General features: G+C 51.7%; 1 protein-coding gene across 1 annotated transcript in view; it reads right to left on the reverse strand.

Moving 5' to 3' along the window:
• LOC109448116 (L-gulonolactone oxidase) overlaps positions 1-13,700 on the reverse strand; it is a 29,756-nt gene extending 16,056 nt beyond the window's left edge. The window contains exons 1-6 of the mRNA XM_074338370.1: positions 13,532-13,700; positions 12,567-12,668; positions 10,546-10,671; positions 8,620-8,714; positions 5,213-5,303; positions 2,847-3,032 (exon numbers count right to left, since the gene is read on the reverse strand). Of these exons, the coding sequence (XP_074194471.1) occupies positions 2,847-3,032; positions 5,213-5,303; positions 8,620-8,714; positions 10,546-10,671; positions 12,567-12,668; positions 13,532-13,534 (603 nt within the window). The 5' untranslated portion in view covers positions 13,535-13,700. The remainder of the gene's footprint in view (positions 1-2,846; positions 3,033-5,212; positions 5,304-8,619; positions 8,715-10,545; positions 10,672-12,566; positions 12,669-13,531) is intronic.
• Between the last annotated feature and the right edge of the window lie 2,991 nt (positions 13,701-16,691).

Here is a 16,691-nt window from a genome sequence, read left to right on the forward strand (position 1 = left end):
CTGAAGCCACGCTCACCAAGGTCAGCAACAGCCTCCTGATGACCAGATCTGGGTGCTGAACCCAGATTCCCACCGCATTGGGCTCTGTTGACCACTCCATCTTGGATAACCAGCACCCACCGCCTCTGTGGCTCCTACCCGCTCCTCATTTGATTCATTCCTCTCTCAGCTCCCCTCAATCTCCTTGGCACCCTTTTCATCCTCTCATCCACTGAAAGCTTGTGTCTAAGCCCCAAGTCTCCCTTTTCTCCTCACCCAAACCCACTCTCCCTGCGTGAGCTCATCGACTCCCATGACCAATTGCTCAGGGAGCGGATGACCCTTGCTTTGGTCTGTATTGTGTCCACCCAAAATTCGTATATTGAAATGCTAACCTCCAGTACCTCAGAATGTGACTACATTTGGAGATAGAGACTTTCAAGAAGTGATTAAGGTTAAATTTGATCATTAGGGTGGGCCCTAATCCAGAGTGACTGGTGTCCTTCTAAGAAGGGGAAATTAGGACACAGACAGGCACAGACGTGAGGACACAGTGAGAAGGCGGCCATCTACCAGCCAACAAGAAAGAGGCCTCAGAAGGAACCAACACCTTGATCTTAGACTTCGAGCTTCCAGAACTGTGGGAAATAAATTTCTGTTGTTGAAACCACCGGTCCATGGTATTTATTACTGCAGCCCTAGCAAACGAACACAACCCCTCAATCTGTGTCTCCAGCGCTGGCCCCCACCTGAGGACCTGCACAGGCAGCTCCTATCCCCCACACCCCTACCATGACCTCCACTTGAGACACCTCAAGCTCAAGTTCTCAAACTGAACTGATCATCTTGCTCCCCACAGCTGCTGTGCCTCCTGGATTGTCTACCTCCATGGGGGCTCCACCACTCCCGACCCTCCCTCCCACTCCCTGACCCCACACCAGTTGCCGAGTCTCTTTGGTTCCTCACCCTAAAGATCCCTTGAACTTGTGCCCTAAGGAAGTGGACTGGGCTCTGGATTTCACCCCCCTGGGCACCTCTCCAGGCTATGCCCGCTCTACCTCATTCTCTTCCAAACCTCCTCCTGGTGCTGACTCTGGTCAAAGGCCTCTCTCCCAGGCCCTTCTTGGACGCTTGTCATGAACTATTTCTTTAGCTCCAGGCCAGGCCATCTGCATTGGATACTGTCTTTAGTTTGAAGACCCAGGGTGGGCTGGCTAGGCTGCTAGTCCTAGAAGCCCAGCTCCAAGACTACGATGCCTTTATTAGCCATGTCAGCATATGCACTTACCCTTCGAGTGGAGACCACAATGGTCTTTGGGACCTCCCCCTGCATGCATTTCGGTTATTCCCTATCTGTTAAATCCCTTTAGCTGAGAAGGGCTGGAGTGCTTGGTTCAGAGGCAGCACGGATAAGGGAAATTGGAGGATCTGTTATCTCCTCTGCTGCTAGTCCAGGATAGGAGACCCTGAGGACCCAGCAGAGAGGATGGATGGTAGAGCTGCTGAAGGGGAGAGAAGCCGGCCATGCCAGGGTCTGTGCGCACCTTGTCACTGCCAAACAATTCCACGAAATATACTTGTGCTGAACTTACCCTACTTTCTTGGGCCGCAGCATCAGGCAGCTCATTTGCCCGTACTGGCCCAGGTAGGCTCAGCATCGGTCCTCTAGAAATCAGTGCTGCGTCCTCCAGAACTGCGGAATCACTCTTGCAGCCACCAGCTGGGAGTTCTGAGAATAAGTTTCTACCAACCACCATACCTCCGAGTAGGGGGCCTCCTGGATTTCAGGCCTTTGCCTTGTGGTTTAATGCATTAGAAATTCCAATGGTAAGGATTTTAGACCAGGTTCTAGGTAACAAGCAATATTTCCCATTTATAACTGACTAGGTGCCATGGCAGCATATTTTAGTACTGAACCAGACACTTCACGTGTGTTAATGGATGTAATCCTCAGATTCAATACTTTAAAGTACACATTACTAACTTTCTTTTCAGATGAGGAAACTAAGGCTCAGCAAGATAAATGACGGGCTCAAGGTTACAGCTTGGAAGTGGCAGCGCCAGCATTCAAGGCCAGGTCAATTTGATCCCAAATCCTACCTTGAGCATGTTGGGTCAGTAGTGCTCATGTCACTGCTAACTGCACTGTGCAGAGGGTCTATTTATATTGAATGATAAGGTGACTATGGAGTGAACTCCAGGGAACTTGGAATCATAAAACTGAGTTTAGTGATTACCAGAGACAGACCCAGGCCATTGCACGCCTGCTGTATGCTGCATTTCTGTCCATCCATCCATCCATCCATCCAATCATCCATCCATCCATCCATCCATCCATCCATCCATCCATCCATCCAACGAACATGAGTTTTCACTCATTCAAAAACCACTGCGATCAGTCAGAAGCTAGCCTTTCTGCTCCCGCCCCATCATTCAGATTCAAATCCTCTGCATGTCACCTTAGGCATACAATAAGCCTGAAACTTAGTCCACCCCCTTTGCTGTGAAGAAACCATTAGAAAGGAAATCCTGGGCATATCCCGTGGCTCAGTACAGTTGAGAGTCAATGCCCTCTAAGGAGCAGTCAGCTCATGCCGGCACCATGTCTCCCATGGCAAGTCTCTACCCAACCTCCTTTCTTGCCCACACCTCTGCCACCCCCTGCCGTTCCTCTGAGCTTCACTGACCTGCTCAGAAAGGCTTCTGGTCACAGTATCCCTAGGGCCAGGGAGGGCCTGGTGGTCAGCCTACGCCCCCATTCAGGGGGTCTGCAGAGCCACAGGGGGCTGTCAGTGGAGCATGGCCCACCTGTCAATGTCCTCCATGTATTTTCTGAAGCTGAACAGTGGCAAGCAAGAGACCAGTACCTCTCTCAGGGTAGAAGGGAAGGATGTCTCCTGCAAGTGGAACTGAGGCACACACTGCAGGGTGACGGTGAGGATGACTCCGAGGCAGCCCAGATGTACCCGCACGGCCTGGAACATGCGTGCGTTGTGGGACTCGGAGCACTCAAGCACGGTGCCATCAGCCGTCAGCAGGGTCAGCGCCACCACCTGGCAGTCGGAGAAGAGCCACACTTCAGAATCCGGTGGGCTTTTCCTGTACACTTGGGGGGAAGCCCTCGTTTCCCTTTGTTTTTGGTAGTGAGGCCAGGGGTCACCTGTCTTGGGAAGATCACGATCATCTGGCCACAGGGTCTTCTCGGCAGGGTCTAGAGTTACAGTCTGAAGGGGTCTCAGTCTTTGGGGCAGAAGAAAGGGGAAATAGGCAAAGTGAGGCTGTGTCTGAGGGTCCACAGCCCTCAGCCTGGAGACGGCTTTGCTCATACTGTGGGCTTCACAGTCAGGGTACAGCAAGCCTCTGCCCTGCCCAGAGGAAGTCTAAGATGAGACGGCTCCAAAGAGCCACAAGGTCCCGGGAGAAGTGCCTTGCAAAGGCAAACAGAGGATGTGCATGTGTCTGGGGTAAGACCAGCCCCGCTGTCCCAACACGCAGCCTGGGAGCCAGGGCTACCTGCAGCCTCTCTGCCTGTGGCTCCTCCTGGGCAACGCGCAGCCACAGGAACCAGACTCTCCTACTTGGACACACCCAACCAGACGCCTCTGGGTTTCTACAAAGAGTAGGATGCCCCTCGGAAACAGATGATTAGTCCCAGTATCTTTCTCCTTGGCCCCCGTTTCCAGAGCAATCCTCTTTCATGGCCTGTTTTAAGTACTTCTCCACACTCCACTACCTGCTAATTTGGACAGAAATTACTTTTGACATGCGTAGTTGGCGGCTGGATGCTCAGGGTGAGAGAACAGATAAAGCTGAACTAATTCTGATTAAACAGTGATCAAAACCAGAGAAGAGGAATTGGCAGAAAGGGGGCACGATGGCCCTCTGTGGGAGTGAGGGTGTCGAAATGATTTTTATACAAACCAGAATTTTGTATAAGATCCAGAGCAGTGAATGAGAGCTGGCCAGTGAAATACTGTAGCAGGGTCCAGCAACGAATAAAGGTGGGTATCGATTTACTAGCTGTGTGACCTTGGGCGTGTCATTTAACCTTGCCGTTGCCTCATGTGTAAAATGAGGATAGCAAATCTCAGAGTGTGAGAAGCATCCAGCTAAGTGCCTGGTGCACAGTGGGTATCAGAGTTATCCGTCCCCTCCCCTGGCTTCCTGCCATTGGCATAAAGTGTAAAATACAACAGCGAGGGTCTCTCACTGCTATTCAAGAGCCGCTCCTGCTCAACTGGGCTTCCTAAGAGAAGGAGCCGGTAAATCTCAGGTGCAGTTTGATTTGTGGCCACTTAGAGTTATTTTCATACTCTGCTGATCATTTTGAGAAACTGAGGCAATCAGCTTGACATCAGCCCTGGAGAATCCTGTGGCCAAATCTTAGGAGGGGGCCTATTGACTGTGTCATCCTTCACCCCCAGTTACCACTGGGCTCTCTTGGGCAGTGAAGACAGCTCGGAGGGGGCAAATGACATGTCCGCTGAGGGCTCCAAGTACCTGGGGATCAGGCCCCACGGAATCTATCATGCTTTGGCTGCAACAGCTCTTAAGGGGCAGGTGGAAACTGATTAACACAGGGCCTCAGTCTTTTCCTTTCCTCAATCACTCCATCCCTCAGATGCCCCTCTCTCATAACCTACCTACATGCGCATACCCAGTGCAGGCTGGAGGCAGGTTTTGAATCCAGGTCTAAGTCCAAAACCTGTGCTCATCACCAGTTCCCCAAACTGGACACTTGAGAAGTTTAGAACATGCTTTTTGATGAAGGTCAAGTGTGGATCCCAGGCCCATATGTGCTGGGCTCCACCCCAGGTAGCCCCAGCTCCTTGCCCAGCCCCTCCCTGACTTGCTACCTTGGAAAGGTCCCGTGCCCTGCCTGGCTCCTACTTGCAATGGGGGATAGAACCCCTGGATCTTCTTGCCCTTTTCCACAGGGTGGCCAGGAGGCTCCTGAGAGGCGGAGGGGCATCAATATGCAGAAGGGTGCCTTTGTCACTTGAGTCTGTCAGGGATGAATGAGCTTTAGAGAAGGAGATGATGTTCCTGGAAAGCATCTGCCAAGTCTCCATCAGAAGGAGAGACCGGGGTGGTTTTCAGGCCCACATGGAGCTGAGCTGGCATGCCAGGGGAGCACAGAGAGTTTTTTCAGGAGCCGCAGAGAAGAGGCGCTCCATCTGACTCTCCCCTCTCCCTGGCAATCCGCCGAGTGCTGGGAGGTAGGCGGACTCACCTGGGTGGCCAGGATGCCGTGCTTGATCCCTGTGTTGTGTGTTCCAGACCCAATGACACCAGCTGCAGTCACATCTGATACGGCTCCCAGGCTGGGCAAAGCAGGACAGAGCGAGAGGGACCCAAGGCACCAATTAGGCTTTGCTGGGACAACAGGCCCCCTCGGTTGCAGGGTGAAGTCTCTCAGAGCAGAATAGTAGATGCATCTGTTACCTGGATTCTCGTCCCAAATGTACCATGACTTAGCTTGTCTGATTGGCTGGCCCTTCTCCTCTCTGGGCCTCAGTTTCCTCCCCTCAGTGGCCTGTCAGATGAGCTGGGAGGGGCATAGCTCAACTCTGAGGGGAGGCCTGCCTGCCTGGTTCTGGGGTTGCCACAGCCTAGAAACTCCCTTCTCTCTGTCCTCCCTCTGCCAATGATGCCTTCTCCATCAACCTAAGGCCCCCGAGGTCCTGCTAACACTTCTGGGGGACCTGGTTCAAATGGCACACAGAGATGTCCCAGGCAGGTATAAGGAGGTGGGAGCCTCCCTGAGCTGTGAGGAAGGAGAAGACCATGTCACCTCCCTGCTCAGACACCTTCAGGGGCTATTTGAGGCCTCCAGGATAAAGCCCACCTCCCTCATCCCGGAGTTCCAAGCTCTGGAATGAACAGAAGATTCTGTGTGCCCAAGAGGACCTGATTCCTAAAGAGGAGCAGAACCCCTTCAGAGGTGTGCGCTCTGGGGCCAGGAATTAGAAAGATGTATTCAGACCTGAGGGTCAAGGAAAAAGAGCAGATCAGGAGTGTGAAAGGCTTACTTCTCAGGCGCTTTCTCTGAGACATCCCAGCCCTCGCTTAAAGAAGAAGGAAGCCCATATGTATTGAAGATCCACTGGGTGCCAAGGTTATTGGAGCCTTGTACTGTACACAATAGTTTCACACTCAAGAAGTGGGCTTGGCATGGAAAGGCAAGGGTTTGACACAACTCCTGCCTTCAGCACAGACCAAGGGCCCCCAACGCAGGCAGGCCCCCAAAGACGCAGGCTGAAGGACACCAGTGGCTCTGCTCTGCTTTCAGCTGAAGTTGACAATGATTAGAAAATCTAGCTTCAAACTTTCCTGCGGAGGTGAGACCTGAGGATAGGAAGAAGAGGAGAGAAACCGAAGCCTTTTCCAGTCCTCCTTCGCCCTTCCCCCACCCTGTTGTCTCTGTCCCCATTCATTGGGCTATGTGGTGACATCAGCCCTTCCAAAAAGACCAGAATGTTAAAAAAGAGGGTCATAGACATCCTGCCCTAGGGAAAGAGTCCAGCATGTGGAAAGACATAAGCACGAAGATGTTCATCACAGAATTATGTATAATAGGGGAAAAGAGAACAACCTGAGTGTTCCACCACGGGGGAGGGTTGATCTAATTGCAATCTGTCTTCCTTTCTCCATGAAATTTACAAAACACAATATGGAAGCATGCTTGTGACAACGTTAAGAGAAATAAACTGGATAAAGCAAGGCCCTCTGGGAGAAGGGCCTAGGAGGATTAGACTACGGCCCTTGGAGGGGTGGAGCCAAGGAGCCAACAGAAAAGGTCACTTCTGGAGGCTGCGGAGCGAGACACTGACAGAAGCAGGAAAATGGACCAGCACTAACAATTACGGAGCACTTTCTCTGTGGGACATCTTTAACTCATCCAGCCTTCTGAGCACCCCTATTTTATAGACCCATTTTCTAGGTGAGGCCCAGGTGGGTCCAGGAACTAGATAAAAGCTCGCATGAAGTACAACTGGGGTTTACACCCAGGCTGGCTACTCTTGGAGCTGGAGTCTTCACCACGCTGCTCTCTGTCTCGTAAGAATGGCGCTGTGTCCTGCCTGCTCTGGCTTACTACATGGTGGAGTGCTCCAGAGCTTTCCAGCTGGGTGAAATTGGTAAGCCCCTTAGGTTCAGCCTCTGGCTTCTTCATCCCTCAATGGAGGTTATATTCCTTCCTCACAGGGTTGGTGTCATGAGGAAACGAGACAGTGCATCAAGTACCCAGCCTGCAGCCTGACAGCTCTGTCCTTCCCCCCAGCCTCCCAGCACTCCTCAATCCCCACAGCGTCCTTGGAGCTAGAGACCCAGGCGGCCCCTGAGACACACAGGATGGGATATCCTAACTCCCTCTGAGTGGCAGATGAGGCTCGCGCAGGCAGCCACTTGAGGAGGGCTGGGTCCCCAGGGAGGACAGAGACGTCATGAGCAGGGCACGGAGAGGTTTCAGGGCCCACAAACTAATACCCATACTTAATAGAACATGTCTCCTGTTGTCATTGGTCACAGAGTCTGTCCCTCTATCTGCTTATGGGCCCCTAGACCCCATACCCTTTCCCTATCCTGGGCATTGGTCCATGCTGCTCCCTCTGCCTCAATCCCTTCTCTCCTCCCTTTGTTCTGGTTTAATACCTACTCATCCTGTAGGACTCAACCCAGGGGCCCCTGCTGCAGGAAGCCTGATCTGATTCCCATCCCCTCACACATTCTCCTGCCTGCCAAGGCTGAACTTGGGGGCCCCTTGAAGCCCCACCGTGCCCTGAATACTTCTCTGACATTGAACCTATTTTCCTGTATTATGCTTGTCACTTTGTGTGTCCATCTGCCCTCTTACTCGGAGCTTCTTGTGAGTGAGTTTTATGCATCTAGTTTTATATATCTTTGCCTGTTTGGGACCTGAACAAGGTCTGCATTTGGTAGACACTCCACAAATGTTTGAATTGCCATGACCCTTGGAGAGGCAGGAACAGAATGGTTTCCCGGGCTAAGAAACCTGGGGCAAATGGAGCACGCACACTTGAAGACCAGCCATAGGCTGCCATGGGGGCAATATCCAGCTGTGAAAACATTGCTACCCCAATATCCAAAATACCTCTGTCACTTCTTTCTAATGATTGAAATCCCATAGTGAGACGTTCACTCCTTTGGCTGTGTTTCCATCAATCGCCCGATATTAAACCTGAGCAATCACTGACACCATGTTTGGATGTAGAAACAAGTGAAGCCATAGATAGGTACGGTAGGAAGCCCTGTGTCTCACTCAGCATACTCTTCTGTTCCTCTGAGCGCTTATTTTGCACAGCCTTCTCTTTGAGTCCATATAGTTGCAAGTTTTAAGAAAGACTTAATCCATGGTTTCCCCACCCCTGTACAAGACTGTTATTTAATGCTCAGCTCATCTCTGACCTATTTCTTTCAATTCTTACACAACAGCACCTGAACCCACGGGGGATGGGGAGATAGGTATCCTATGGGGGAAGAACAGGGTCCACAGAAAGGGGGTACACCATGGGAAGTACTCTTCTCTGACTCCTGCCAGATCTTTGAGTGCCTAGCCAAGGCTAAGACAGGGTGGGGGGCAGCACTGGCCCATCTAGGAATGGGGGAGGTGGCTCTTACTTGGACAAGGCCAGGCCATGTTTGTCCAGCTGCGGGTTCAGGTCAGCCAGGAGGATGCCAGCCTCCACGGTCACCTGCTTCTTCTCCGTGTCCACCTGTAACAGACCAGCATAGTCTGGGATGAGCTGGGCTGTCATCCAGCCCTTGTCCTCCAGCCAGGCTCCCAGTGAATATAAGCATGTCTGTCCCAAGCTGTGGTCAGTTCAAGCCACCGCCTGCCTCAGGTAGCCAAAGCGGGTAAGAGCAGAGCTCGAGAGTGCTGGAGCTGTGGGAATATTCTGTGCAATCCCTTCTTTCCACAGGGGCAGGAAATAGTAGCAGGGAAGGGGGATTTGCCCAAGGTCACTGGCAGAGCTGGGACTAGCGTTCAGATCTCCTAACTGCTACAACTGAACTTCTCCCCCCCCCCACGCCTTGTGCAGAGTCACCAACTAAGGAGGGTCTACTCTTGGAGGGGCTTGATTTGTTAGATGGACTTCAAATTCCCCACTTACTCTCACCCTGGCAGGACTTAGGCAAAGACTAGAACTGGATAGGGAGGGGGAGTAAAATTAATGTCTATTAGGTTCCCGCCACATGCAAGGAATGTCCTGAGATGCCCCACGGCAGCCCTGGGAGGTAGGAACAGTCTCTCTCCATCTCACAGGAAGGAGACTGAAGCTCGGGGACTTTAAGCCGCTCTCTGAAGGTCACGTAAACATTGATGGGGAACTGAGATGAGAATCCACATCTGTGTGACTCCAAAGCACAAGCTTGTTCCACGGGCCCTGAGCACAGAGCTCGGCAAAATCAATTACTGGAGCCCCATCCTCGCTAATTAGCAATCAGAGTTAATTACTGCCATGACTGATGTCTTGACCGGAATGTTTTCTCCGAGGTGGAGACCATCAGCATGAGCAACTAAGGAAATTAGTGGAGAGGAATCCAGAACCTCTGCTAGCAGGTCTGGGTGGAGGGGAGGTTATCTGGCAAACATTACAGCTCAGGGGTGTAGGGGGGCGGTGAGAATAGGAGTCCTGCTAACATGCTAACAGTGGTACATCTGTTCGCGTCTCCGATTCCAGGGCAGGCCCGTAGAGGGGTGGGGAGTAGGGGATGGGCACTCACCCAGCGCTGGCTGAATCGAATAGACAGTATCCCAGCACAGGCTATTGTCAGGCTCTTGAGTCTGTGCCCAGCTCTGCTGCTGGTAGGCTGTGTGACCCTACCCAAGTCACTCACCCTCTCTGATCTTTAGTTTCCCCATATGTAAAACTAGTTAAGTGCAAATCCTTCTGGATTGTCATTGTGAGTCCTCCTTTGGGGACCTGACTTGCCATTCTTGTTCTAAAGAAATGGAGAGGGGCCGGCCCTGTGGCTCAGGCAGTTAGAGCTCCATGCTCCTAACTCCGAAGGCTGCCGGTTCAATTCCCACATGGGCTAGTGGGCTCTCAACCACAAGGCTTCCAGTTCAATTCCTCGAGTCCCGCAAGGGATGGTGGGCTCTGCCCCCTGCAACTAGCAACGGCAACTGGACTTGGAGCTGAGCTGCGCCCTCCACAACTAAGACTGAAAGGACAACAACCTGACTTGGAAAAAAAAAAGTCCTGGAAGTACACACTGTTCCCCAATAAAATCCTGTTCCCCTTCCCCAATAAAATCTTAAAAAAAAAAGAAATGGAGAGGAGGCTCCACGGCAGAGGGGACGTGGACATTCTCCCTGTGGCCACAAGGGGGCGCGCAGACCGGACAGGAGGCCTGAGCATGTCCAGGCAGGGCTTTAGGGAGGAGTGATCATTAGAGGGTTAGGAATTGGGGTGTCACTGTGGGACCCAGGAGCAAGGAGGGGATCAGGCCCGAGGGGAAAGGCTAAGGAGTTTCCACCCGGGGTTTGGGAGGAAGGCCAAGCCTGGGCCAGCAGAGGCGGGGAGGAGCGGGCTGGATTACCTGGAGGATCCGGTTCATCTTGCCCATGTGGATCATGAAGCCATCGGTGCAGGCGATGTCTGAGGGAGAGTGGCCACCACCCACCACCTTCACCCGCTTGTCCTGCTGCCTGGCCAGGGCCAGCACCTGCCAAGGCAATGCCTGAGTCAGCCTCAGCGCAGGCCTTTCTCTCTGGTGCAGCCAGGGAGCACCCCTGGCCTCCAGAAGGCCGTGCACCCCCAGACCTCCAGCGCCCCTGCCTGGCTGCAGGCTGCTATGCAGGGCATTTCAGGAAAGAAAGCCTTGGAGAAGGGCCCAGAAGTGACGGGGAGAATCAAAGACACATCCTAAAGTGGGGCTCCGGTGCACTTTCCCAGCTAGAGGCTTTTCTACGCCCAAACCTGATGATATTCTCCAGGGCAAAGTCTTTCAAGGGTGCCCCGGTTCCTTCAGAATAAAGTCCAGGCTCCTCATCTTGGCCCACACTGGCCTCTGCTGCCTCGGGGCAGGGGCAGAGGCGTAATGTGACTTTGTACCCTCCATGTCTACCGTAGGTCCAGCACAGGTAGGCAGTCCCTAATGATTGCTGAAGGAATAAATAAGTGAACGTGCAGTGTCACTTGAATGGATCTACTCCCGCTCACCCTCAGGTCTCTGCTCAAACACTCTCGCTGGTCCACGGAACACTAATCTTACAATTTACACCAGCAGGGGTTCCATGAGCAAGTAAACGTGTGCAGCATGTTTAAAGCTACAGGTTCTACAATAAAGAAAAATCTGTTTAACACCATCTTCCTTGAGCTCCCTTGACCACAGAACCTAATTTTTATTTTCACCTACCCCTATGAGCCCTCCAGGGAAACATCGGCCTACAATAAATAGCCCGATCCTCTTAGTAATTCACAATTGTGTAGGCCAGGATACTTTAGGAATGGCCTTCACTTACAGAAATACTAGCCCGCCTCCAGGTTCTTCCTGAAGCTCAGAACAAAGCCTGGTGCCTCAGCAATCAGGGTCCTCTGATCCATTCACAGCCACTCCGCCCTGCCAGCCTTCCTCTTCTGCCCTGCACCCTCCCCTCCCCATCCTCCCCATAGCCTATTCTCCAGGCGTCCTCCTCACTTCCTTTGCTCACATTGCCCTCCTCCAGCTCCTATTGAACTCCTATTCATCCTCCAGGCCCCACCTCAAGGAGCACTGTTCCTTTATGTAGCTTTTCCTGCATGGAAGTTAGGGGCTTTGAATTCAGACAATCTCTGGTTGAATCCTGGCTCTGATGCTTGTGAATAAGTGATGCATGGCCCTGGGTGTTAGGAGCTGGGGTTTTATTCTACAAGTAATGGGAAGCCTCAGACGGGCCTTAAGCAGGGAAGTAACCCCACCCAGCTTACAGTTTAAGAAAATTACTTTTGCTGATTGCAGAAAGTACATTTGAGGAAGGCAAGAACAGCAGCAGGGAGACCTGGGATGAGGCTGTCACAGGTCACAGTGGGTAAGGAATGGATGGTGGCCTGGGCTCAGAGAGTGGCAATGGTGCTGGCGAGAAGATGGATTCTGGAACAATCTGGGGCAGGACTTGCTGATGTCAGATAAGGGTAAAGAAGGGACAGTGACTCCCTTCTTGGCTTCTAGTTTGAGCAACCAGGTGCCCTTTACAGAGACAGAGAAGACAGAAGACTGCAGTAGAACAGGTGGAAGGTAAATAAATAAATAAACAAACCAGGAACATTGAAAGATATTGCTTTGGACATACATGTTTATGATGTCCTTGAGACATACAATGGGAGAAATCATGTGCGTCTACACTTAGAGAAGAGATCTGAGCTGGAAATGAAAGTCTGTTGTCATTGGTGGACATGGCTGTTGGGTGCAGCTGGGGAAAGAATCTTATGTGGTCAGCAGAGCTGGGGCAGGCTGGGGTTCTTAGCCCAGGAAGCCCATCTCCCAGCCTCTGCTCTGGGCAGGGTCTGGTCTCTAGGGCCCAGATGAGCTGGAGATCCAGGGGCGGGGCTATCGGGTGCTGGGCTGAGATGGACACTCACCTCTCTGATCTCTTCCACGGACGTGGGCTGATAGTACATCTCCGGGCAACAGCCATAGGTCTCTGCCCAGTTGTGGAATGTGACTCCTTTGTATCCATGAACCTAGGACAAGAAGAAAGCTGGGTCACCAGATATGTGGCTGTGGGCTGCCGGGAACCCCATGCCCCTGTCCTGCCATTGAAGAGATGGGAGGCTAGGACCCTGTGCTGAGTCAGGCTCCTTCTCTTCCACCATCACCTCTCAGGGCCATCCTAAGATGAAAATAGCTGCGGGTGGGCTTCCTGTTATCTCTCTTGATCCCTCACGGTCGGGTAAGCAGATTATAAAGCAGACTGCCCATTCTTAAGAGACAATATGAGGGCAGGCTGGAGCCTGAGAAATCAGGACTCGGGAAGTGCCTGCTGTGCTGGCACTTCTCTGAGGGACCCATTGGATGGTGCACTCCAGCAGAGTAGGATGATCAGGAAAGGGGCTGCATGAGCTGGCCTGGTGCCCAAGGACTCAGAAGTGGCCTTCATCTTCCCCAACAGGCTTTTCCAGCAGGGAAGGGGCACCTTTGGGAGACTCCACAGCAGGAGCCCTGGGGGTAAGACTCCCATTTGTTGGACACCAGCTGTGTGCCAACTGTTCTGGGATCCTCCATACAGCATATCGTAGGTAGACCTTACAGTAATGCCTCAAAATAGCTAATAGGACCTCCATTTTCAGGAGCAGGAACTGAGGTTCAGAGAAGTAAAGTAAGTTCCTCAAGCTCACATAGCAGCCGAATGTAGACACAGGGGTCCAACCCAGGCCCTCCTTTCCCATGCCTTCCCCAACACCCCACGGCCTCCCCAGAGCCTCAAGTCCAGTTCAAGAGGATCCCTGTGGCTTCCTCTTGCCCCAGATATGACCTAATTTTGCCCTCGTGGACACAGCCTGAATGAAGCCCAGCTGGGCTGACTGGCTGTCCCCTGTGGCCCTACCATGGCTCCAGCGGTGGGTCAGAGGCCTTGGCTGACTCTGGCTTACTCCAGGAACAGAGGTACAGCCGAGGGGTCCGCAGCAGGCAGCACAGCCAACTCAGGACTCAGGGCAGACTCAAAAAGCTGCTGCTCACTGAGGGGCTTTGGGGCCCATCAAGGTTGGGTAAACAGGCTCCACCCAGACAAACAGCAGCTTAGGCCTGCCCCCTGCCCCAGGGCCCCTCTCAGCAGCAAGGCTGAAAGGGCAGAGTTTAAAGGGTAGGTGTGCTCTCGCTGGAAGCTGCCTGAACTCTGATGCCAACTCCAGGCATTCTGGGGCCAAAGGACCCCCCAGCCTTGACACTGGGCCCCTGATACCATAGGGGGGCCTGTGCCGCAGTGGGCCTGGGGGAATGAATGTGGGGGCTTCCTTGGTGCCCTGACTGTGCAGCTGAATTCTGTGTGTGTGTGTTGGTTTACTCATCAGATCTGGGGGATGAATACACTGAGGGGGAGCAGAGTTTGTCACCCCAAAATATGCCTTTTGGGATGTTGATTATTTTAAGGTGGTTATTTTAAGAAAAGAAAAAACTCAGGAAAAACCACTGACCTTCCCCTTAACTGCCTAAGCGAATGCAGGTGGAGAACCTGCTCCAGGAAGGGAGCTATCACCACAGATAACTATAGTTTAACAGGAACTAGCATGAGACAGGGAGGAATCTACAAGGCCCTTTTGTTCAAAGTCCTCTCACGTCCCATTGTTAACGATGGCCCAGAAATCATTTGTGTAGGAAACGTGCTTTTCCATCCCCATGGGAATTGCCTTCCTTGTTCACGTCCCAAACCTCTACCCCCTCCCCCATCTCCTTAGCTCAAGATAATGTAAGATGTTGCTTAGTGAATGGGGCGGGGGGTGGTTCCTAGTCTGGTGGATTGGAAGAATGGGTACACAGACCAGGAAGAGGCAAAGAGTTGCACAGGAATAGTTTGTTATAATAAAGCAAAGAGTTACAGCTCCCCAGCGGGAAGGGGTACCGGAAGCTGGGATGCCCGTTAGCTAAGGCAAAAAGCTTGTGTTTATATACCTTTATTTCTACCTGGGAGGGGGGATGCTGGGATGTGGGTGCCTGGGGAAACAATGTTTCCCAGACTAGGTCTACTGCTCAGCTTGGGGGAGGCCTTTGAAACAAACCCGTTTGTCCCCGAGAAGGATTGATGACATTTTTGTCCTGGGACGGTTGCCCTGTGTTCTGTTTTTGTTCTGTTTTTGCTCAGTCTACTGAGGAGTCTCTAACTGCCTGATGTCATACTAACTAACCTTCCTCAATGATGGCATAGAAGCCTCACCAGTACAATGCGTCCTTGGGTGTCAGAGTCTTACGGAACCCCAGTATGGATAAGTAAGAAATTTGTAAATCTCCGTTGTAAGTTTTGTATTTTTTTAAAATTGTATGTAAATACATTTTAAAAATACATCATTTTCTCCTGTGAATCTGTCTCATGTTAATTTGATTATGAGTCCAGCCAGAAGAATTTAGAAGAGTAGAAGGAAAATTATTTTTCCCTCCCCTGCAGTACCCAGCGGCTCACCACTGCTGCGAGACAGAACAGGACGCTGGGGGCGGTAGCATGCGGGGGAGGTGAGCCTCCGCCCAGGTGGAGTCTTCTAGCAGAGCTCTTCCCTTCCCTAGGCTTCGGGGCAGTGCCTTATCCGTGATTTGCTGATTCACCTCTGTGGACCTGTCAAGGTAAGAAACATCCAAACCTATAGAGAAACTTTATTAGAGTTTATTTGAGCCAAACTAATGACATATGCCGGGGAGCAAGAACTCGAATGCTCCAGAGAATAACAGTTTTGCAGTTTCTTTTGTGCATTTGAAATTAAGAAGGGAACTTTTGTTAGGAGGTAGGAGAAAGCAGAGCAGGGATTGGATTATAGGATAGTTAACAAGGGATAGTTAACAAGATTATGTGCTTTCTTTGCAGTGGTTACATCTTATTTCAAAGGTGTGTTAACCTCGATATGCACAGAAACAATGGACAGTGCTCAAGGCAAAGAGAAACTTTTTACTAAAGAAGTTGTATGTTTGGGAGTGACTACCCACCATGACCTGCCCATTTTGGAATTTATGATTAGATCATCCTGTGAGGTTACCTTCCATAGAACCCTTTATTTGTGTCCACAAACCAGTTTCCTCCTCAATAAAGTGGGGACATTTTTGCTTCCCTGAGTCAATACAAAGGTTAGAGAAGATGCGTGACAAGCACTGGAACACAATTAGCACTTGAGATGGCAGCAGGGTCTTGTACCTGCCCCCAGCTGTGAGCTTGCTCTGGCAGGATGCACAGGACACTTACCTGCATCACGATCCCTTAGCTGCGTGCCTGGCACAGAGCCAGCACCGATGCACATTTGGGCAACAAATTAATAAGTCACTGAGCATATCTCTTGGCTTATCATATCTCTTCAAGCCAAGAGCTGGTATCTAGTGGGGACGTGCACCACAGCTCTGGAGTTTGGGAGAAAGAAAGGCCAGGATGGAGGAGTGAAGCTGGGGTCAGATACGCACAGGAGAAATCCTTGAGCACGGTGGGGGAGAGGGAATCAGAGTCATACCTGTGTTCCTCAAACCAGGATTTCCACCAAACTGTCAAGTGTGTGTGTGTGCTCATGAGCACACAGAAATGCACCCCCACACACACAATGCAAATATACATGCAGTGAACTGGGGGGTGGTGGGCATGTGCTCCCCACAGGGAAAAACCCAGCTAGTGGGTATGATTGTTCAGAGGCAGCTCAGACATGGAGAGGGTAGTGCCAAAGACACGTGAGGGAACTGCAGAGCTCAGGGCCACAGAACGGAGCTGACTTTGGTGGAAAAGCTGTGTTATGGGCTCAGTTGTGTTCCCCCCGCCCCCGCCCCAAATTCCCATGTTGAAGCCCTAACCCCTGGTACCTGAGAATGTGACTGCAGTTGGCAATGGAGTCTTTAAAGAGATAATTAAGTTAGATGTGCTCTGATCAAATACGACTGTTGTCCTTATAAGAGGAGATTAGGACACAGACACACAGAAGAAACCATATGAAGCCAAAGTGAGAAGATGGCCATCTACAAGCTAAGAAGAGAAGCCTCAGAAGGAACCAACCTTGTCGACAGCTGGATCTTGGACTTCCAGCCTC

Source organism: Rhinolophus sinicus, linkage group LG07 (assembly GCF_036562045.2).
Source record: "Rhinolophus sinicus isolate RSC01 linkage group LG07, ASM3656204v1, whole genome shotgun sequence".
NCBI classification, from domain to species: Eukaryota; Metazoa; Chordata; class Mammalia; order Chiroptera; family Rhinolophidae; genus Rhinolophus; species Rhinolophus sinicus.